The following is a 23,638-nucleotide window of genomic DNA, read 5'->3' as shown; positions in this document are numbered from 1 at the left end:
ATCACTCCACTCCAAGAAGGAACAAACCTTCTCATCCAAGGATAGTTTACTCTGTTTTTTTAATACAGGAGCTTTAGAGACTGCCCACAGAGCTACAGACTGGGCAGTTCTTCCATGTAATGGGAAACAATGTCAGTCTTCAGTCAGTTGTTGTGTTAATTCACCAAGTAGTGGCACTAGATTCCTACTTAACACTATAGAAAAAAAAATAGAGAGTGTGATTAGGAATTAGCAAAAAAATATAGAAAAACTCTCCTAAAACGTGAATTAAATACACTAATTTTTAAGTGGTACATGTCAGGACAGGAAAGTAGCAAGAAGCATCCTAAAAGCAACAGAATGTGTTTGATACCATTCTGAGGAGAAAAAGTAAAGGAGGAGAGAGAGCTACAGAAACAGTGACTTGTTCAAGATGCCTGTTACTGCTTTGTGTAAGTCACAGACCACTACTAACTAAGGATGAAGAGGAAAGTAAAAGATGCAAGAGGGGTACATGATGCAGATTTGCCCCATCCTGGAAGAATTCCATGTTTCCCAAGGTTTTTTTGTTCTGGGGTACGTTGCAAACAAAAATCTAAACAGTATTCTAACATGTTGCTTGTTTTCAAGGAAAGACAGAAAAAAAGCTTGTTAATACAATGTAAATGATGGCTGGACCGGATGATCTTGTAGATCTTTTCCAACTTTGCTGATTCTATGATTCTATGAAATATGCAGACTTATTCACAGAGATAGATGCTCACCTGGCACACTGAACTTATCCTATATAGCATCATAGCTTCACATGAGTGGCTGAACATCCACCATACCTGTGAATGATATTGATTCATGCAAGCCCATAATCATATGGTAACAGAGTAAAAATGCAGTGTATATTCAACTGCAAAGATTGTTTATTCCTTCTGCCTCACAGTATTCATCCATTAGCATGGAAGCATATAGGGAGTTCAAGATCTTATTTGTTCATCTCCAAAGTCTCCTTGCCATCAGTATAAAAATAAAAAAAATCAATCAGTCTTGTCTCAGCAAACATTTCATTTCTAACTTCAATGATGAGTACTCAAATGCAGCTGGGTTCTGGTCCCCCCTGCAAATCAACCAGCTGACTTTATTGGGTTTTAGCTCAAGCTCATGGTGACCAAAAGATTGAACACAGCAGGTATCTTTCCATTTTGGTTCACAGAAAGGCAACAATATTTAAAGATTAGGATGCAGACTGGCTAAAAATAATTAAGCTACTTCTTAGGGGGAAAAGATGGCAATTCTATGGAAAATTCAATAGATTAAAAAAAGGTCCAGTAAAATACTACACTTTATAAACTAGCAAAGGAGTCTTCCTGAGAAGATCTCCTAGTTTTTGTCAGTTGGTCCATCATTTTCTTGCTAATCAGAAAACATCCAGCTTCTTGAAGACCATGTCTAAAAACTTTAAAAATGCGCATATTATATTTTTTCCACTTCAGTATTCATTTGCTCTGTTCTCATTTCCCCAACCTTTTCTCTTACAGGAGCAGCTGCTCCCCAGTCAACTGTTCAGGTACCATGCAGCTCACTTGGTAAATCAATAACACCACAGCTTGAAAGATGGGCTGAGATGCATGCTCTTTAGTGGGCTGAACATACAGAGGAAGCATCAATAGGAAAAGCACTCAGGCCAATAACTTCCACAGTGTGTAAAAATATTACATGATCATTATGATCAAATGATTTGATTTCACTTCAAGGTTTCTTTTTTCCCTTCTCCTCCTTGCTGTAGATCCAGCAAGTTTATTTCATTTTGTTATTTTTAATAGAAGAAAAGATCAGTCTCAAAACTGTGGGCATATATGAGCACTGTTCAAAACTGTGTCCTTTTTATGCCTGCACACATCTTCACTTTTTCCAAATAGCTGCTACCTAAAGAGTCTTTGAAACCCTGCCTTTAACTACAGCACTGGAGCTTCTAAAATATTTGAAGAAGCTTTGTCTTGCTTGTGAGATGTATTTTCTTTTTCCCTTCCTGCAGTAGGGCATAATGCCATTCATTCTTTACACTTGCTTTCCCACTGCAAGGAAATGTTCTTCCGAAAAGGGTTAGCTTGATTGGTATTTAAACAGAGAGAAATAGTGAAGAGCTGCGAAGCTCATAGTAGGAACACTATTCTTCAATAAAAGATCAGGTTTGGTCATATACAGAAAATACAGAAGTAGTTTCCATTTCATTCATACAACTTTTTCACCTCTATGACAAAGATAAAAACCACTATAGCTTTCACTGTCCTTTTGTATCGCACAATTTTGCACAGATAAAATTTCATCACATTTCCAATCTGTGGTTCTGGTCCAGATATATATTCTATTATATGCTCACAAGCAATTACAGTCATGCAAAGAGGAAAACAGCAAGTATCCCAAAGTGATGAGATCTCCTCCTTTAATCTTTCAGACTACTGAGGCAAGAACAATTCCATCCTGCAGTGCCTCCAAGTACAAAAATCCCACAACTAAATCTTCCAAACCAGTCACAACTAGCACTAAACTCAACTCTTCCTGTTGATAATTTCCTGTAACTTCTAGCCAGCAGACATTTTAACACTTTCCATTACAACAATGAAAAGTTGTGAAAATTAAATTATGGTTAAAAAGGCAATGGAAACAAAGACTATCAATTCACAAAACCTTTGTTGATTTATCATTAGCCTCTACTAATTTTTTAGCTTAGTTTTTTTGGTGTATTTTTTTCCCCAGTATTATTTTACTTGATCCATTTACTTCACTTTTGACACAAACAGAACTGTATATCGTCACAAAATTTCACAAAAATAACTGAACAGAAACGCTATGATGCTGATATCCCATCTTAAGGACAAAAAAAGGGACCTAAAACATTACCTCAAAAAACATAAGGGTAACTAGTTAAGCACTTGAGTAGTTGAGAGTTGGTTAGTAAACATAAGGTTCAACATTAGAGCAGATCTACATTGTTGCATGTGATCTGCACAGTGATGACTTACCTTGTCCAGGCTGGAGTTTCACTTCTGCTCTGTTTTGGCTGAAGCGTAGTACATGTAACCTTAAGAGTACCTGCAATATCCATTTAATGGATTCTGTTAGTAGAGCACAGAATGAACCTAGCCCTACAGTTTTCATTATTCCATTTTGCAGTAATTCAAAATTACATACAGAAATTATGGAGTAAAATTCTGCTTTTACCATAAGTATCGTACTGAGCAGCCCTTCTTACTCTCATATGTGAGGACAGGTGATAAGTTACTAGCTGTTTATGTAAACACCAGAATCACATATGGACTTTCCCAGGCAGTAGAAGCTAGCTGCTTCCCAGGAAGAATGGCTGAGCTGGAATACATTTCAGTTCCCAGAACTGAACATTAAGTGCAGAGACAAGAGGAGATAAACCAAAATCAAAATATTTACAAGTCAGTCTCTCCCTCAAAGCACCTGGGGACAGAAAGATGTCTAAAAGTTGTGTGAGTTTATCTTTGAGATGCCACAGTTTGGACTTCAGAGAAAACATCAGACCATGTACCTTTTCTGAAGCTACTACTGTATGAAGACTGGCTTGAGTCCTAATTATTCCTTCCCATACACTTGTCTTTTTGTTGTTAGTTGCTTTTTATCTGTTGTCATTTTTTCAAAAAATAAAAAAGTGGATCAAAGTTGCATACTGTTTCCTTCCCTTCAGTTCTGCTTTGAATGTTAATGATGAGAGGCTTTTCTGCACGTCCATTATTTCTGCTTCCTCTTGCCAGGGTTATCTGCCAGTGGTGTCACTCAGCTACTTAAATCTAGGTTTCCCTGGGTCCTGCAAATGCCCAGCATATCAGAGGTTCAGACAGCTAAGTTACCCCATTTGACCCTGCAATCAGCAAACAAAAACTGGAGGTTTAAGTAACACTAAGATAATCCATTGGTTCTATGCACTTTCATTAGCAAAACTGTCAGTTCAGACCCTCACACTGTGTGTTGTAAGACTTGCAACACTATACTTCATCACGAAAAAAATATTAAAGAAAACCCAAGAATTTCCACTAATACAGGTTTTTTATTTTCTCCATACAGCATACACAGTGTTAGCTAACAGCACCAATGAACATGCACAACTGCTCTGCTAACATTTCAGAGAAGCAAAAGGGTGTTTAGCACCGAAGAAAGCCACCTCATTAGCCTCTGACAGCAGGTGTGATCTGAGCTGCTGGTATTGCATGAACATCAGAACTGCTTGTTGTAGCTTCAGAGGAATATCAATTCCATAAAGGGTTAATGTTTAGCTCATACACAAAAAGAGATCCTTGTGACCTGCTTTAACTTTACAACTGCAGTTTAAATTTCACTACCATTTTATATGGAATAAAAACTAACAAGAACATGTATATGCTGCTTTCAGACACCTGAAGCCACGTTTCTCAGAAAAGATCATCGGGTTACTGCCTGTAACAGTGCTGCCGTCAGTGTGCCAAATGCACCCCTTGGATCTTCCTAATAAAGAATATCTCCTGCAGCTCCAGCCCAGCAGGTACCATTTCAGTTGTTCTGCACTGATTTATCTGATCAGGTGTCAAAAGCTGAATATCAGAGCTAGGCCTCCTCCCCAGCTAACTGGGATGACATCATTACTCACTCCCCCAGCCAGAACAATTCAGAGCACCAGAACATGCTGGTCCCAGAGCAAGGAAAGGATGTATTTATAACTGGAAATGACCGAGTCCTAATGAGAAGCAGAATGATTCCCAGGGAATACATATATTTGCTGGATCAGAAAGCCAAATTCATGTTGCAGAATGTAAAGATAGCTATAGCATACAGTTTCTTTCTCCCTTGAGAAGGGAGTGATTTATCAGTCAGAATATGACAAAGCTAATGGAAAAAAGAATTGCACGAGGATGCTGCTACAGTCTCATGGAAGAGCAAGTCTCCTGTTTCATTTACGGAGTAGACTCTACTGGGAAGAAGAGTAGTATTCAGTAAAACTGCAGTATTTCCACATTTGCGTGGTGATTGTGTAAAATTAGATAGAAAAACACCAGTGCCCTAACATGGCTTTGTTGTGGAGTTCTAGCTCCTCTAGTTCTAGTTCCTCTTCCTTCTGGGCAAATACTGCACTTCCAGTTATGGCCAAATTTACAGGAATCAAACCTGCAATGAACAGGAACACCTACAACTCAGTCAGGTTGCTCAGAGCCTGGTCCAGCCTGACCTTGAATGTCTCCAGGGATGGGGCTTTCACCACCTCTCTGGGCAACCTGTGCCAGTGTCTCCCCATCGTTACTGTAAAAAAATTCCTCCTTATATCCAGTCTAAATCTTCTCTCTTTTAGTTTGAAACCATTTTCCCTCATCCTTTCACAACAGACTCTGCTGAAGAGTTTGTTCCCTTCTTTCTTGTAGCCCCCTTTTGATACTGTTCTCTGAAACAGAAGGAATCCTTTAGTGATAGTGGACAAGTGAAGGTGGTAAACATCCTCCTGAATACTCTCAGTCATCAGAATTAAAGAAACAGGGAGAAACTCAAGCAACCAAGATGTGTCACAAGTGAAGACAGAGAAAAAGCCAAGCTCTTCACTAGCACAGCCCACTTGGATGACAGTTTCTCTTAGATCAGTAGCCAGCAATGAGAGCTTTAAATAGCAAGGGGATTCAAGAGAAATCAAACATCAGATTTTGAGGTAAGGAAAGGACGTTGATAAAACAGACATATTCAACCTAAGGTTAACTCTATCACCCAAGCTTATGCTAAATGTGCAGCTCCTCATCACAGCCAGTATGCTGACAATAACCTAAAACAAATTCCCAAACAGCCAGCAGCTTCCTCGTTCCAGACAGACCAATCAATCAGCAGAGCAGTAGCAGTATTTGCACGTTTCTGTTTGCTTAGCATTTCAAAACTCTCAGAGTTTCACCGTCAGGTCAGCAGCTGTAGAACACTTCAGCAACATTGTCTACTGACTCTGGTGGTGCATGCAATTATGTTATTTACTCGTTCACTAAGATAAATTCTGCCACTCTTTAGAAATGATCTCTCTCTTCCACTATTGAAACAATAGCTCACGAAATCTGAAGACACTGACAAAGAAAAAACTTCTGAGTTCTTACTTCTCTTCTGCATGCCATTTCCTTCTCTCAGCTGGAGCTACCAGGAGAAAGAGATTGAATTGCCCCAGTTGCACTGGCAGCTCAGTTAGATTCACTGGCTTCAGCTGGAGCAAATTAAGACAATGCTAGATACTTCAGAACTTAGAATTCTTCTTTTCTAAAATCCATGCAATGAATAGGGTCAATCTAACTCTTAGATAGAGCTTGGAATTGATTGCTTTTTTATTATGCACACAGGAAAAGTTTTAGTGTTGACATTAAACCCCTTTTAAGATATTCCATCTAGAATACTGACCAGTACAACACTTCTATGGAAATTTAAATAGATACATATTACTGTGTAGGTTTAAGTTCAATTTGTGTGAAATTAGGTTGAAAAATTATAGCAAATTATTATGAATAGTGAATTTGCTCTCATGTTCAGTCAATGGTAAAATTCTAACCATCATTTAACACACTCTGATGATTTCTCTGCCAGGGAGCAAATTCAGGGTATGTCCCAGAGCTTTAACTGGTGAAGGACTAAGGTTCAAAACAGGTAAATATTAAGAGTGAAAGGAAGAGAGAGAAAGGAAGTAAAACTTGGCTTTGGTTTTTGTTTGCTTTTGTTTCCCTAAATGCCAATGTTCAAATACTCCATTTTTCCAAGACACAAATAACAAGTAATTAGAATAATTCCTGTTTCCTTCTGCTACCTATGTAGCACTTACAAAAAAAGAAATAGTTCTGCAACAAAGCACAGAGCCCCTCTGCTTCACCAGAACGAATAACAAGGGAGAGAACACCAGTGCTCCGTGGGGACTGCATATTACACAAGCTCAGTTACCTCTCTATCTGTCTGGAGGCAAATGACTGCAGGAAGCAAGTGCGTACGAGAAAAACAATTCCAGAACACATGGGATGGGCAATGGAAATTCAAGACTTGAAGTGGAGAATCACTTAAGTAGTTAATAAAAACTTGTTACGATTAATAAGATTATTAGAAATAAGATTATTGTTAATATTGCTCTGGTTAAAACCTACAGATCCTATTCACTTATATTTCAGATAAATCTGCCACTGACTTTCTTAAAAGTGTAATTCATGGAGAAGCCCTATGGACTTCATTACTTAAGCTACTACATACCACTTTAAACTTTTAACTTAGTTGGGCTTCCAGGCAGGTAAGGGTTGTGCATTCCACCTTTACGTAGTACTCTAGTTTGAAAATGACAAAACTCAGTTTGAAATAGTTTTTCCGTTCTCAAAAACAAATTTGAGGATTAGAACTTTGTTTTTGCAGAAATTATCCAACAACTTGGAACCCAACTCCCTGCACAAAACCACTTAGAAATGAAGTGGTTACTGGGCAAAAGTCACCAGTACCATATAAAAGAGAAGTATGGGATCAGGGTTCACTACTGAAGTATAAAGATCACTTATTAGATGTGCATGACAAACGTAAGTTAGCCAAACGTGTGCATGTTTCCTTTCTTCTGCAGTAAGTGTAGATCACAGGCATGCTCACTCCAACACACAGTGGGACTCCTGAACAATTTCCATAACATTTACACTGTCAATCAGTTCTATTTGATTTCATTCACATAACTTTGAAAATATTTTAAATGATAAAGACTGCCAAAAAAAGCAGCCTTATCCGAGTCATCAAAATCCCAAGAAAGATAAGCGAATGCATAAAGGCTTTGTCCTCCCTTTCACCTACATAGTACACACAGTCATATTGTAACATACAGTTAAAAAAAATTAAAAATGCTTCTGCTTTCTCCAAAGGCTAAGAAGATAGCCGAAAGGCAATGTTGAAGCTGGCCTCTCTACATGTCAGCTTTCCACACAACATATGCAAACCATCCCTGTAGCAACAGAACGACTGATGGAAGCTGAATGTCAGCCTTCCAGCTAAAAGCAAACCTTGCTGGGAAATTAGCTATAAGGGACACCACAGCTGCTACAGCTGTCTTTATCATGTGCCACTCTATTAATTTGTTAGAGAAAAGCTGCCATACCAAAGCAGAGTAATATCAAAAGCATGTGTTTATATACTTGTAAGGAAAATAAATACATATGTTAAAATATTTTTGTTTAATTGGACATAGAGAACCAATAGCTTGGAGGACGTCATCCAACACCACTTTTCAATTTAAAGCTGAGCCTTCTAAATCATAGTGCAATAACATATTTTCTCCTTTTTCTCCACTTTTTCTCCTTTTTTTGCACATAGAAGCTGGGGATGCCCCATCCCTGGAGGCATTCAAGGCCAGGCTGGATGGGCCCTGAGCAACTTGATCTGGTGGGTAGCAACCCCACCCACGGCAGTGGGTTGGAGCTCAGTGATCTTTAAGGTCCCATCCGACCTAAGCCATTCTATGATGCTATTATCTTAGATATATTATTTTCCTGAACATGTATGGGACAAGGGCAGCACGGACAGCAATCATACAGCCTTCCAAATATCAGCTCATGTTCAGGTATAAAAAAATTACCTAAATATTTCTCAGAAATGTGTCTTCTTAATCTCCCCAGTAGGAAAGACCAAATGTCTCTGAGTTGAAATCCCTCAGTTACACAGGTTAAAAGGCCAAAGCTGGACATATTTACATTCTACCTGACACCAAAGCTGGGAGCCTCATGGGGAAGCTGCAGCATCGCTGCACCAGTCCATGAGCTCCACGAGCATTTTGGTGAGAGCCCAAGTTCAGTACAGATCAGAGTGAAACAAAAACCCACCCTCTGTCCTTTGGAAAGGTATTTAGAGTACAGTTGCACTTTTTTATTCCTTTTTAAAATTGTGAAGAAAATGGCAGCAAGCTACTCAGACTGCTATGTTGAGTTTTAGCTCAAACCAAACATTCTCCTGCAACTTTTATTTCTGTAAAACACCACCCCATGCACAGCCAGGAGATTCCCAGTAAATATACAAATTGTTCCATGAGGACTCCTTTATTTATCTTGATGGCAACTAAAAATCTATCAAGATTATTTGATGCATTGCAAACATGGTAAATGCAAACAGTTTTCCTGATTCTTAAGAGAGTTTAATAAAACAAAACAAAACAAAACACTCCTTTTCCACCTAACACAGAAGTACCCTCTGCTCTGTAAAGCAGCCAGGAGTGACTGTGAAGCACCCTGCTAACAGAATGATAATGCTGTTTGACACCAGCCCCGCTTGTCTGTTCTAATACTGTTCCATTTCACGCTTTTTGTTGGGACATGCTTCTTTTTATAAAATTTATTGCACTATTCCTCTTCAAACATTAAAAATATGAAGAAACCTACAGCGCAATTTATTGGGAAATAATTGCAATAAAATAAAAATATTATTTATATATTTAAATGAGATGTAACTTTGAATTTAACCAGTTACTTGTAGAACAAACAAAAAAAATACCTTTATGATGTAAGTTTGGGTCTTTAATATTGTTCTAAATTTATCTGTTGCTAGGTATAAGAACATGCAGGAAGCACAGATTTTTTTTTTCAGCTGGTAAGCTAGATCAGATAACAGAAGAAAATGTTTTGTTTGGTTGGGGTATTTTTGTGTTTGTTTTAGGAAACTGAAGATCTATTTTTCACTTTCTCACAGAAGAGGAAGACCCTCTGGGTTCATTTCTGATCACACACCAGTTTCATGTTGATAACAGCCAGGTAAAGTCTACAAATTCAAATATCATCAGGCTTCACAAATTTTTACCTTCTCCTAAGAATAATATTTATTGTTAATGGCTAGATTTAACCTAAATTATTCCTTTGCTCATACTTGTGGCCCACCCTATGCTTGTTATATATAAATAGAAAGATTTAACCACAGAGGATTCAAATTTAAAATATTACGTATTCCTAAGATAGAGCATCAAAACTAAGATCACAAATATACTTGGACATTTAGCACATCTACATTTACTCTCTAAATTAAAGATGCACGAGTTTTTCTGCTGCTGTGATGTTATTGGGTTCAGCTGCATGCCTACACCTTGCAAATTATCTGTGTTTTCTGCCATTGTTGCTTTTTTCCCACTTCTCAAGAATTCAGCCAGTTTGTCTTAATAAGTCAGTTGTTAGTCCATTCTCAAAATAAGGAAACCCAAAAAACCAACAGGGACTGCCTCACAAACAAACAAACAACCATTAAAGATAAATGCTAATTTGCATGTACCTACAGAGCTGGTGAGTTTGAAGCAAATCAGCTTTTCTAAAAGTGAACCTAATGTCCTTGTAAGAGGTGCAACAAATGCTAGGAGGCAAAATGGCAAATAACAGGCTGTCCATCAGCCAGTGAACAACAGTAAATGTAATTGTGATTCTGCTGTTACAGATGGGAAAAGGATTTTCTGTTTTATTTACTCCACTGTGTAAACATAAGTCAGAAATAAATAAATATTTTAAGCACTCTACACAGCATTCACATTTCTTGCACAGCCCATTCACTTCTCACCCTGGCCTCCTTTAGAGAAAAATCATGCAAACAGAGAACTGCAATCAAACGTAGGGTTTACGTAGCCTTCATTTCATCAAACAAACTAACAACAAAAAAATCACACTCATTAGAGCTATGTATAATATTGATCTCCTGCCTAAAATATTATAAACTTTCTCTTCTACAGTTACTACTGACCACATAATTTTTTTGAAAAAAGTTAATTATAAATGATGTGCAAATATTCTGTAACATCAGATCTGCAGAGATTTCTGCACAGTTGATGGGTTTGGGATGGAGGCTGTTTGGTGGTTGGGTTGTGCTTGCTCAGTGGCTTTGCAGGAGCCAAGGCACTGGGCTGAGGAAGCTCAGTGGCAGCTGTGGAATGGGCTTTCCATGGGACACCTCTGTGTGACAGAAAAAGACCATAATGGTTTCAATTCTTATCTTTTACTTGTATGAGTGGCACATACAGGACCACTCTGTGTTGGACTTTTCATAAACATCCAAGATACTGAAGCAGCATTTCCTTCAACGTACTTACTGTATATATCATGACACGAGTGACCATAATCCCTGCTGTTAGAGAAGGATACAGGCTTTCTCCAGAGCTGCATTCAGTCAGGCAATCCTTGGGGAAACAAGAGCCTGTATGGCCACGTAAGGCCCCTCCCAGAGTAACCTACCAGACACAGATTAGTTTAAGATAAAAAGTAAACAGCTCAGGTTATTTTCATAAATAGAAATGTCACTTTAGAAGAAGCATCAAAAGGAATAAAGGGATCAGAGCAGCCCAAACACCCAGCCATGTCTTGCTGAGAGTTACGTATACTTCAGAGAGGGGTATGACCTAACAGTTTAGAGGGCCAGTTGGGAGAACAACAGAAGGCGGCACAGGGTAGGGCAGGACACAAGGCTGGCTTTTCAGCATGTGGCCTCAAGTCTTCTCCAAGCATCTGAGCCCAATGACATCTCTGGCAGCCTCTAGAAAAAATCAGTTCCTACTGACCCTGTCAAAATAGGCAAAATAGAACTAAATTAACTAAACCTGTTAAGAGACATTTAAGACGTTAATTAAGGATAATTCCTGATGTCATGTGAGGTTTAAGCCAGGAGCTACAGCTTCTACCTCACATTCTGCTCTCTCTCCCCTCCCCACACCTCAGCCCCACAGCACAGTTTAAAGCACAGACGCTCTCCCAGCTGCGTGTTGCTCTGCTGCCAGGCCTTCTGTTTTTCTTGCACTGCCACCAACTGTACCCTTCTGGGGGATCTTCTGCTTCTAATATGATGCATCTCCAAGCAGGGATAAAAGCACTGTAGCAGGTCAACCAGCATGCATGGGAAAAATTGTGTTTGCTAGAGTATGAGCAGAAAAGAGGAAGGCTGACTGCACATGCTAGCCTCACTCTGGAACCACTCCATTCCAAGTTGAAGAAGAAACAGTCATTTGCAAAATTTATTTTACAGGAAACACTAAAAATGTCTTGAAAGCAATTTTGTCTCCCTTTCTGGATTTGGCTAGTGAAATGAAATGAAATATTTTGAAAATATCTCCCTCTTGACACTCATTTAAAAATATCCTCAGCCATTAAAGCAATGTGAGAAAAAGTTGATATATTCTTGTCTCCATTTTGAGCCCTTCTGCACCCCTCTTCTTTCTTTGTTGGTGGCAATGGGCAGTAAAGGCCAGGCTAAGGAGGTGTTCAGCTTTCCATGCGCTCAGGGCATAAACACTACCTTATGTCTCTGTGCAAACCAGATGAGTGACTAAAATGGGTATGGCCAGCATTATCATACTGATTTGGAACACTCAGAAGCTACATACAAAGCCCCTGTTCAGTGTAGGAAATAAATGACTTTGTAAAAGTTTTATATTTTTAGATAATTTTATCTCTTCTAAGATCTAATGTCTGCTCTTACTGGTAGAGATATTCTCATTTAACTTAAAGAATTTTGCCCTCTTCCAGAAATAAATGAAAAAGTTCAAAACACTGAACTCCTGTTAAGTGAGAATTATTTTTTGAGGTGTTCAAGTTACTCTTGAAGATGGGAAACTTGACATATTCCCACCTAAGATGTTAACAGCAACTTAACTTCCAGCTAGAATATTTTTAAAGTACGCAGTTTATTGAATGTAAATATAAATGAACCACTGTGTTCACATCAGTTCAAGTCAAATACTTTGGAATCTATGTTAACTCTTTGTATTGCAATAGTTATCCTGCATTCCTTATTAGCAAATTTAAGTGAAGTATTATTACTTTCTCTCTGAAGATCCTTTTCCATCTGTATGTTCTATGACACTGTTTCCTACCTGATACATTTGCCTTTCATAAATATTCGTACACTTAGAAAAACAAGACCAGAGCCAAAAGAAAATGAACTCAAGAAAATGAAATTCATTAGAATTCATCTTAGCAAGAGAATGAGAGGATAAACACAGCTCGTTCTACAACATTATTAGTTTAAGAACGTGATAATTAATAACACAATGTTTGTGATTTCGGATTTTATAAACATTTCTAGCTCCTAGAGAAGTAACCGAAGAAGCTTTGTTAATATAATTGCATAGAGACATGCAGTGCTATGGATGAACATTTGTTTACTGCCTGAGATAAGTCAGCCTAAGTGAGCACATAGGGTTGCTGATAGCTGTTTGCTGCCCAGTCATGAACCCAAACCAATATGCACATACACAAGCAACTATTTCTCTAGCCCTCCTGCTATTACCAGATCCATTAATTGGCTCAGTTACTCTTGATGGCACTGAAACTCCTTGAATATAACTTGGTGCAGATTACAACTGTTCCTTTTACATTCACAAATGCAGATTTTTTTTTTCTAGCAAGATTTGGACACATTTCTATGCTATGTTATGAATATCATCAGTAGTGATGGAGAGTTCAGAAGTATTTGTAGATGGTTATTTCATCTAAAATGTTGGCTGCAACCATTCTTGCCACCAGAACTCTTGAAACCTCTCTCCTGTCTCCCTAGCCTTTTGGAAACAGCACATTTTGGTGCTGACAGCCCGATACTGATAGTTCCCATTTCAGCCTTGGCAGAAACAAAGCTCTTTCTCCCAGTCTACGAGTTAGGTGCTTGTAATACATTGCTGATATTCTCTTGACAGTTGAGACAAGATAAGACAATTCACCTCATTTTGAATCCTCAGCTTGTTGTATGCAACATGCTGGCACTAGTGTTTCAAGACAGGAGGGATGTCTTTTACAGGTGAGGTTCCATAAATTACATCATTTAGTTAACTTCATCTTTATTGTAAACACTGATAAAGTTAACTAGTCATAAATCTGAATGACATTGTCTGTGTCTTCAAATTCCTTTTCTTAGTCTTTTTACTTCATTTCTACATGTGTATATGACACTACATTTTAATTATTCCACAATATAAATATCAAGAGGGAGGAGGTCTCTTACATATTTCAGTTAAATAAGATTCATTTCTTCATAGACTTGAATACTATTTAAGACAAATTCATTGACAGCACATTTAATCAAACACGGAGTTTTCTCATAAGGCCTGAATTTCTCAGTTTCCTTCTTTTTCTGAAAATTTCACTTGCTTTGTCCATATCTGATGTGCACATTTTCTCCAGCTATATATTGAGTTTTCTTGATGACAGTGCAACAGACACCAGTGGTACTACACAGACTTATTTAAAGCCTAACTCAAAGAGAGAAGAAAAGTGTATTCCCTAAAATAAGAGTGGCCGTTACCATAGAGACAAGAGCATGCAAAAAGAACTGTAGTATCTTGACTTTTTAAAAAGTCAGAAGAAAGGACATTTTTGTATATTTTGTTGACCAAAGGACAGACTCTAGCAGTTTTCTGTTAGAAATCTATGGGATTTTACCTTTAGGCTCACCTCTAAGCCTTATTTTGTTCAGAACACAAATGAATTGCTGGTTTGGGAGCAGAGGGAAGGCTCACATTTATATGGAATGGGGAGGGTTTCCATTACTAATGCACAGTTTGCTTTTCCAAATAATACAAAGCAGAGTTTGAGTATAGAAATATCATTTGAAGACAGCTAGGCTAATGTTCAAACAGAATTTTATGTTCAGCTTCAGGAAACACGCACTGATCTTGATTTCAAGATTGCTAGCCAGGGAAGATCAACCCCAACCCACACATTGTTCCAGTTAAACATTATCTTCACTATTGTCCCTAAAAGGCAAAAAAAAAAAAATAATAATAAAAAAAAAAATTGAGTGTTAGAAAAAAGTTTTAAAAGTTGAGTGATTTACTAAACTAAATACTCAATTTCCTGAAACCACTCATTAAGACCTATTTTCTAATCCTCTGCCCCCATTAAATGAACATTCTCCGTTAAGATTTGCTTAGAATTGTTGTCCCAGGATTTGATATAGTGCTATGTGTACAAGAGGAGGTCTGCTAATCATGAAGGATAACCTCATCTCCCTACTGGAAGCGCCCTCAGTTTCTACAACTAATGATTATGTTAGTCCTTCTCATCACTGCAGCCTACTAAGAACTTCTGTCTTTGACATATAGCTTCACATTAACTTGTCCAATTGTCTGATTGCTGACTTTTGTGCCAAATGCAAGTGACAGTTATTTTCTATTATCTACTTTGAAAAAGCACTTCTCAAATGTCACTGACTCCAGGAACCAACAAAGTAACTTCTTGACAATTACCCTGTTTAACACCCCTTCATTATGTAACAGGTGAATTTTAGATGATTCTAATTTCATAGTTAAAATGCCGACTAGTATCAGGTTCGGATTTTCTATAAAAATAATGATATCAACAGTTTTGCCTTCATCAGTCAAACTTGTAGCATAATCAGAAAAGATGGATCTTTTCAGTTAACTATTTTATGGTTCTTTAGCAATTCAATCAATTCTTTTTTAATTATTGTGATCTTCTTTTAATACTTTATTATTGAATACTGCATCAGCTATTCAAAAATGATACCAGAAATCAATGACCAGTCATTTCTCTCTACCTCCAACCACCAAAACAATGGCATAGCTTTAGCTTTCTTCCCTTCCAGGCATTCTTCCAGTGTTCTGCACAGTTCCTCAGGCAGTCTTGAAACATTTTTTGATGTGAGTTTGCTAGTGAACTCTAACTCATTCAACGATGTGAATTCTTGTACTCTCAGTAGCTATTTTGATGAAATACCTTCTTTTCCCCTTCAAATTTAGATTCAGATAAGGGAAAAAAAAATAGTGATCAACACACTCCCCTTTACAAGAGATAGAAAGCAGAGCTAGAATACTTTTTGTTGCTCATATACATACAACCCCTGTTATCATTTATACTTCATTCATGTATTTATTCTCCTGACTTTTGGCATAACAAATAAATTGTCTGTATTTCTGGGGCTCTAATCTTAGTCTTGATTGCCTGTTTCCTCTCTTCATTTATCATATATTCTTATATATTTTTATATCTGCCTTTATTCTTTCGCTAAGAGAAATTGCACAGTTGTAAGCTAATGCAATTAGATGCCAATGGAGCATCTAATAAAATATTTCTGTTTCTCAATTATCTTTCATAACTGATTAATTCCTTTTCTAGAAAATTCCCCTCTATCTCTATTAAAATATTACCATTTTTTGTCCTTCAGTGATGTGTATTCACGCACTATAATGCATGTGAATTGCTGATTTGGATTCCTGTGCATAAAAAGAATAATTTCATAATTATGTCCTTTTCAGTGATGAAGTATAAATATAATTTTCCTACATTTGAGGCACTCTATGACATATATTTCAAGGATACTATAATTTCAGCAGCATAAGAATTATATCATCCATCTCTCATTTGACTTATGTCAAATGACAGCTTTTTATTCTTCAGCATATGTTAGAAAGGCACTTGATAAGCCTGTTATTCTAACTTCACATGTGATTTGATAGCCTGTAACAATTTTGAAGTATACTTTGATCAATTAGGATATCAAGTCATAGGCATTCAAGATTCAGTAACTCGGATAACATAGATGTAACATTAATACAAGTGCCTCCCCCCTACCAATCCCAAGCCTCTTCTAAGGTTATAATCACTTACCATTTCAATCATTTAATCTTCATCAGGCATCAGAGGTATCAGTAATACTAAAAGTAATATTACGCTGATAAATAACATTAATCGATCTTGGAATTGACATATAGGAAAAAAATAAATACTTTCCCTTTGTTAAGTTTCTCAAATTTAATTTTGGAAAAAACCACTTGCTTGGCATACTTACAAATGAGATTCAGGTCTTGAAAGGAAAGTTTAGTTAGTTTTAGAAGTCCAACCTATTATACCAGAGTATACCTGGTGAAGAAGTATAGAAATTTGAACAACAAATTAATTCTTATTGAATCTCAAATGTACTTCAGCCCAAATTGCTTAAGAATAACTGTTTATCATGCTTTGAAAAATTTCTACAGTGACAAAGCGCTTGACTAATGAACAACAAGAGTTTACATTAAAAAAAAGCAGACAGAAAGAGGGGTAATGTACCACAGAGCTGTAATAATCAATAGTATATTGAGCTTGACATCTTCAGACTTTACCAATATTAATTTTCACAGTACTCCTACCTAACAGCAATACATTTGTTCATGTAATTTATAGAAAGAACTGCAAAGCAGAGGAATTGTGATTTTTGAAGATCATACAAAAACAGAGCAGCAGAGCCAATATTAGGACAGGAATATACTTACAACACCAGTTTAATTGCAGTGATTTTCAATTCTCATACATGGAAAGGGATAGAGGAAAGGCAGCTGTTAGCCAGTATGTGCTAGCTAACTACAGGGGACAGTGAGCATGGAAATCAGCACATTGGCATCTCGAGTAGATGGGAGCATTAAAAATATGTTACTCTAAAATTCCCTTGTCTTCTTTCTCATTGTGGAGTGGAGCAACAAGTACGAGACAGTGATTTCAGTGGACATGAACACTCTCAGTGATTCACATCTAATTTCAGTCTTCCTCTTACAGAACAATTCTAAAAGCTACTATATGAATTTTGAGAGAAGACAACTAAATGCAGAAAAATAGAAATATTCAGGAATAGAACACACTACTGAAATAATTGTTCTGGATATTTGAGGTACTATCAAGCTGTCAGTTACGTTATTTTGGATATACATGCACGTCCATGCATGCACGGACACGTTCACATATGCCACTCCCATCTTTTTGTCTTTCATGAAACTCATAAATTCTCCCTCTGAAGAGGTAAGCACACCACCTTTTTGCTGTCGTTCCACTGCATTTCATTGTTCTTGTCTCTTCCATCTCAGCTAAAATCTTCTTCCAACAATGCATTTCCATGATACATGGAACTTGTCTCTTCCAGCGTGCATTTGGAAACAAGATTATTTTATAACAAAAAGCTTACGTTGTAAGATGAAAAGGAACAAGGTTTTGTAAGAACCCCTACATTACATTAACTATGCTTTGTACTTTTCAAACAGTAAATATTTGATGATTCATTACACTAAGAAAGGCCTGATCGATCCAATGGACTTTCTCACAAAAGTATTCTTGAAATATATAATGCTTGAACACTGTGTGCTGACAGTAAGCACAGCATGGGGAAAAACAATGTCCGAGAAACTGTCTGAATGAAGGGTCACCAATTATATCTGTACTGGTGAACAGATGTAACAATTCAAAATGAAATATTTTTAGTCATAGAAAAAGTATCTCAGGGTTGCAAGGTGACTAATGGGATTTATGTATGTATGAGCTTGTGGGGTTTTATATACCTCTTAGATGAATTGAATTGTTACTACAGATGTCTGTGTACTTCATGTGGAAAGGCCAATTGCAGTGAATCCCAGGCTGATAGACTGGCATAAATTTATTGAAATCATCTGAAACACTGCAGCTATTTAAGTTTGCTATAGAGTTGCTTCAATCTTTTTAAGTTAGATATTGTTAGTTTTAATTACTCTGAAAAGCAAAATTCTTCATCTGCTTTATGATTTGTTTATTCATAACTGAGGAGACAAGTTATAAATTAATCCATAAATATATTGGCAGTTTGTGGTACTGATATAAGTATTTATATAGTAGCTTCTTCTATAAGGTTCCATCTGCTGTGACATCTCCACTTTAAGTTTGTCACTAAACTTCAAAGCTTTATAAACAAAACCTGCACATTTAACTCCTTTAAATATTTCTCAGTGGAGTATTCAAACATGCCAATAAATTAACATGTTTTGAATGAGCACTTTAAGGCACATTTTCTGATTTGATTTTTCTCCTTCCCACTATAACTGGCTCAGTACTTCGTGGGTTTTCACTGGCAAAGATTATACTCTGTGACATGAATCAGGAAAGGAACCAAAATGAAAAAAAAAAAACCAACTGTGAAATTGAACCTGTGAAAAGGAAGAATTTAATACAGATCTACTAACATCATAGTGAGATTACTGAAATGCAAAGCAGATGCCCACTCTTCTTTCACTGCACTATGTAACAGCACAGAATACAGCACTGGAGTAGCTTAACTGAGGTGGTCTTCAGATAATGCCACAGTTCAGTATGCTAGACTGACCTAGCAGTCTTGAGCATAAGGATGTAGCCTTGAGCATAATTTACTCATGTATATGTTCAGAAAGAATCTAATGTCATAGTAAAATTGCAATACTACCTATAATGGGGCTTTATGCCTTCCTCTCTTAACTGGTGTTTGTAGTTGTTCTTAGCAATACACAGCATTGCCATCCTCCATGCTCCTAGAAGATTAATACTGTTACAATACATTTTTTAGTCTCTTGCAACCCAAGCAATATGAGAAATATGGCTCAGTGGAACAGACAATATCTTAATTAAAAAAGAAGACTTCTAAATTCTAATGTTTCTGTAAAGGTTTGCACTCTTGTTAGTACATAATTACAACTAAAAGATTAGGATTACTATTGTCTGTAACAGATGATTAATAACCCCTGAATTAAGAATTCAGGCCATGAAACCTCGCAGTTCCCTAGCTTTTGTCATTGTGTCCTAGTATGTATGCTGGCCCAGGCTATTCTGTCAAAAAGTGTAGGACAGCGCCTTCAAATATCCCTCCTACTTCAGGGCACCCCAATCATGGGAAGAGGCAGGGCTGGAATTAGAAATGACAGAGGGATGCTCTTTTACAAATGCAGATGTGAAATTGCCATTTTGTTTTCTGGTCTGCAGGGAATTAGGGAAACCGAATGTGACAGAGCAGTGCAGAAGGGTAATTCTACTTCACAGTATTTTAAAGGAAGAGAAGTGGATAATGCTGAAGCTTTACAACTGTAGACACATTTTTCCACAAATAAACTCTATATGGTAAGTAGTCAAATGTACTCAGGCTTCATTTCAGGGTGAGAGAAGCAGAACAAGCATGTAGTTACAGAAAGACACTCCTACCCGTTACTCTTCAAAAGAAATATCTTTGCAGATGTCTTAGTCTCCGTCATTGACCTTGCCATTAATAAACCTATCCACAGCAGATTTCTCCTGACAGTTCAGGTTTGCCACATCTTGCAGAACACCAGCCCTTCCACCTACACATTCTGACATTTTAAGAATATGAAATGATTGGTGAGTGTCTTATATTAGCAGGAAGGTTCCTCCTGCAGCTGTCCTTATTAAAATTTGCTGCAAAACCAGACCTTCACATGGTAAAGTTTTGAAGTTTGTTTTCCATTTGCACCAAAACAAAGCATACATCTTAGCATAATCAATTGCTCAAAGGATTTCAGCACTCAAGGAGATAGAAAAGACTCTTGAATTCCAACCACCAAGAGAAAATTGCAAATACTAGAGCAATATAAAGACTATTCAGGGATAGGGAAGAGGGAGGAATGAGTAGGAATTCTACATCAGAATTTAAAAGATACTTCTGATTAAAGTTTTGCCAAAACAGACCCATTGTTGCAGAAAGATTTGTTTCCATGACCTTGTATTTGCTTGGGGAAAATTGTGCTGAAAAATGTACAGTAATTACAATAGTAATCCAGAAAGTCCAGGGCTTGTGGATTCTCTCTTACTGGCATTGCATAATAGAGGAAAAAGACTTAAAAGTCAAAGCCTAAATTCAGATACCAGTACTTTTGTACTTATTATAACTCCATTATCAAAGGCAAGAACCCATTGCTCTTTGTGCAGGGACAGTTTCTGCACTGGGGACAGGACAATTCAAAGAGAAATGTATATTTTATGCTCTTTCTGGGGTTTGATTTGGTTTTGTTATTTTGTTTGCTTAATGCAGAAGTAATACCAAGTGGCAGCCTAATAATTCCTATGTACTAAAACTGGAGATTCTAAAAGACAGGCTGTTATCAGGCAGTGATATTATCAGACAGAGGTATTATCAGTATAACTTGAAAGAGAAAGTTATAGTGATACAAGTGAGTAAATTAGAAAACTAAAACTTTTCTCTCAGGATTTTTTGGGGGGCATAAATGGCTGTCACCTGTATTAATTTCAGAGGTAAATTTAGTATAGCCTAATTAGCAACAAGATTTCAGTTTGCTATCTTATGTCTGTGGTTTCCAGGAGGCAAATTAAGAGAGAAACTAACTTCAGGAAGGTAGAAAGGAGAAGCTGCTACATTCCATAACTTAAATACTCACAAATAGCTAAGAATATGCCATCCAGTGTTAGGATAATTATGCTTCAATATTTCTGACCTGCAGAAACATCTAATAACAGTGAGGAAGCAGCAAGGACTAAATCAGGCAAGGAAAATGACTCTCTCTACCCTCTGTACACGCAAGAGAACATCTGAATAATTTACCAGCCAGTTTTTCTGCTGTTTACAATTCAAGCATATTGCATACTACAATCCAATATGACAAGCTAATTAATTTTGCTAGCACTATATCCTCATTCCCTGTGTTCATTTGCTGTGCACACTTCCCTTTACACTTTGTGAGGTGCGTGTCAGCCTTGTCAGCCTTGCCCAAGACAAAGTGTAAAATGGATTGGTAGGAAAAACCCATCCCATAGCCTTGCTGCAGGTAAGAAAGCAGATCAATCACCCCAAACCCATTTTCTTCCCTCCACCTCCTTGCTTGCATTTCTTCCACCTGGATGCTTCAGCCATCATTCCTTGGAAAAGCATCCAAGTGTCCTCAAATCTGACTAAATTCAGTAGCACGAAGCAGCCATGATCTCACAACCAGGAGCTCCTCAGGCTCTTGTTCTGCTATGTTGTCTCCCACCCCAAAACACGTTTAGGGTCTGAGCCTGCTTGCAGCACTGTTGTGACTTGCCAGGCATTGCAGAGGAAAGCCACTAGGTATTCAGCATGACTTGTGACAGAAGACTTTGACTGGAGTCTCTGCAATTCCATAATCCCATCCCCTGGCACTAAGAAGTCCCAGTGAGTTTGGGATTGCAGAAAAAGTGAAGATGGCAGTACAGCACTTCCGCTCACTTAGTTTAAAGCCACTCTATGGACCTCAGCAAAACTATTCATATGGTGGAGGTGAAGAGATTAAGTGTTTTCTTCAGCTGGAGCACTACTCTCAGTACTTTACAACCAGCACTAAGGAACAGGCAGATTAGCATTGTCCAAATCCTCTAGAGGTGCAAGCTGCTGAAAGCATTTTTCTTTATCATTCCAAAAGCAAGGACAGAAGCTCTTAAGTGCCCATCCCAGAGCTGGAATTGCCTCCTTTCCTCTTTTACTGAATTATTTTGGAGCAGTTTGTGATACTGATATGGCGATACACAATCTCACATCCCCGAGTCTCTGCATCACTGCTAATCAGCAGAACTCAAATACTTCAAAGCATTTGCAACAAAGCCAACATGAAGATCAAGCCACTATTCCTCCCTGAATTTGCCAGAACTCAGCCCAGAAGGGGCTGGGGTAGCTCATCCAAATGGGTCAGGGCCCTCTGACACTCACAGATTTGTTTACATGCAATTTATGCAAGCAATATTCATTTCAGAACTACTTGGAGGTACAAGCTAAAATTAAATCCTTAAATTAATGCTGTAAATTAACACTAGCCTAGCTGCATCTCTCATTTTGAACAATACTGACATACATTTTAGTCGATGGCCAACTTGATACTTCATCCACAAGACAGCTGAGCAAAATGCAGGAGATGCTGGGGAGAGGAGCACCACGTGTTGGCAGAGGCTCCCCTCTTTCTCCTCAAAGCTAAAGCTTTCCCTCATTGTAGACTTGTCTTTAATGCTGGAGGACTCTCTCTGTAGAATTACAAAGGAGAAAAAACAAATGATGGAAAAGACAACTTGTATTTCACGAACCATTTTTGCAAATGTTTCTTCGTGCATTTCCATCCCTCATACAGTTGCTAACAAAAACTCTGTTTCATCTCTGTCTTCACTCCTGTATGTGTCATACAGCATCTTGCATCACTGAGATCTCTGTGGAATTAATTATTGCTCTAAAAAAATAAGAGGTCCTTATGGGGTTCTTTTAATACGTGCATTTATAAATACTTTCAAGTTTCATCCAGTGATTACTATACAGCCCTTAGATTTTAGAAATAGTTCAAACTTGTATCTTTGTAAAGTTAAAACTTTATGAAGTTTTGACCTTTACATTTAAACTGTTATAAAAAATGTTTTGTTTAGAGGGCTTTTTATTTTATTACAGTTATTTTATGTAAGGTTAGCTAGTCAATTGCCAGTGCTATTTTCATAAGTCAATGCTTACGCTGGTAATTCTCCATCACAAACATTTTTAACACAGTAATTTGCACTCTAACGCTTTCACATCTACCACCTTACCAACAGGGTGAAGAAAGCAGCAGTTAAGCAATACCCTATGCACACAAAAGCCCTACAATATTTTATTTCCTGATACATTGCAATCAGCCACAGATAAAGCATAAGCCCAGCTTGTTCACAGCTTGTTCACCAACATAAAAAGCATCTTGCAATTTCAGCTTCCATCAGAAGCCTAAAAAAGAAAAGAGTCAACATTTTCCAAATGGAAAACCACCAGATTACCGGAGGGGCAAAAAGTTATAATTTCAAGATTCTGAAAGGATACAGCAGGGAATCAATTTTCTAGAATTCACCGTTTAAAAAATCTTCAATTACTTGTTGAGTCAGTGGCATTTGTTTTAATTTTCCCCCTTCAAGAACATGTTCTTGGTCCTGCTGCAGTCAGTAAC

The 23,638-nt window shown here is 37.5% G+C and overlaps 1 protein-coding gene across 4 annotated transcripts in view; it reads right to left on the bottom strand.

Annotated features, from left to right (window-relative positions):
- Positions 1–23,638, bottom strand: part of LOC110397843 (translation initiation factor IF-2-like) — an 80,354-nt gene that overhangs the window by 18,163 nt on the left and 38,553 nt on the right. For 2 of the 4 annotated variants that reach the window (XR_002438006.1, XM_021394754.1), the window contains exon 2: positions 2,994–3,063. Coding sequence is in view for 2 of the 4 variants with exons in the window: in XM_021394754.1 (XP_021250429.1) it covers positions 2,994–3,063 (70 nt within the window). In the remaining 2 variants the exon portion in view is untranslated. Of the gene's footprint in view, positions 1–664; positions 810–2,993; positions 3,064–6,089; positions 6,168–23,638 lie in introns of those variants that run through there. The other 2 variants (XR_002438007.1, XM_021394753.1) reach the window with 2 other exon arrangements.

This window comes from Numida meleagris, chromosome 4 (assembly GCF_002078875.1).
Source record: "Numida meleagris isolate 19003 breed g44 Domestic line chromosome 4, NumMel1.0, whole genome shotgun sequence".
Classification (NCBI taxonomy): Eukaryota; Metazoa; Chordata; class Aves; order Galliformes; family Numididae; genus Numida; species Numida meleagris.
This window is presented reverse-complemented; position numbering and strand designations above follow the sequence as displayed.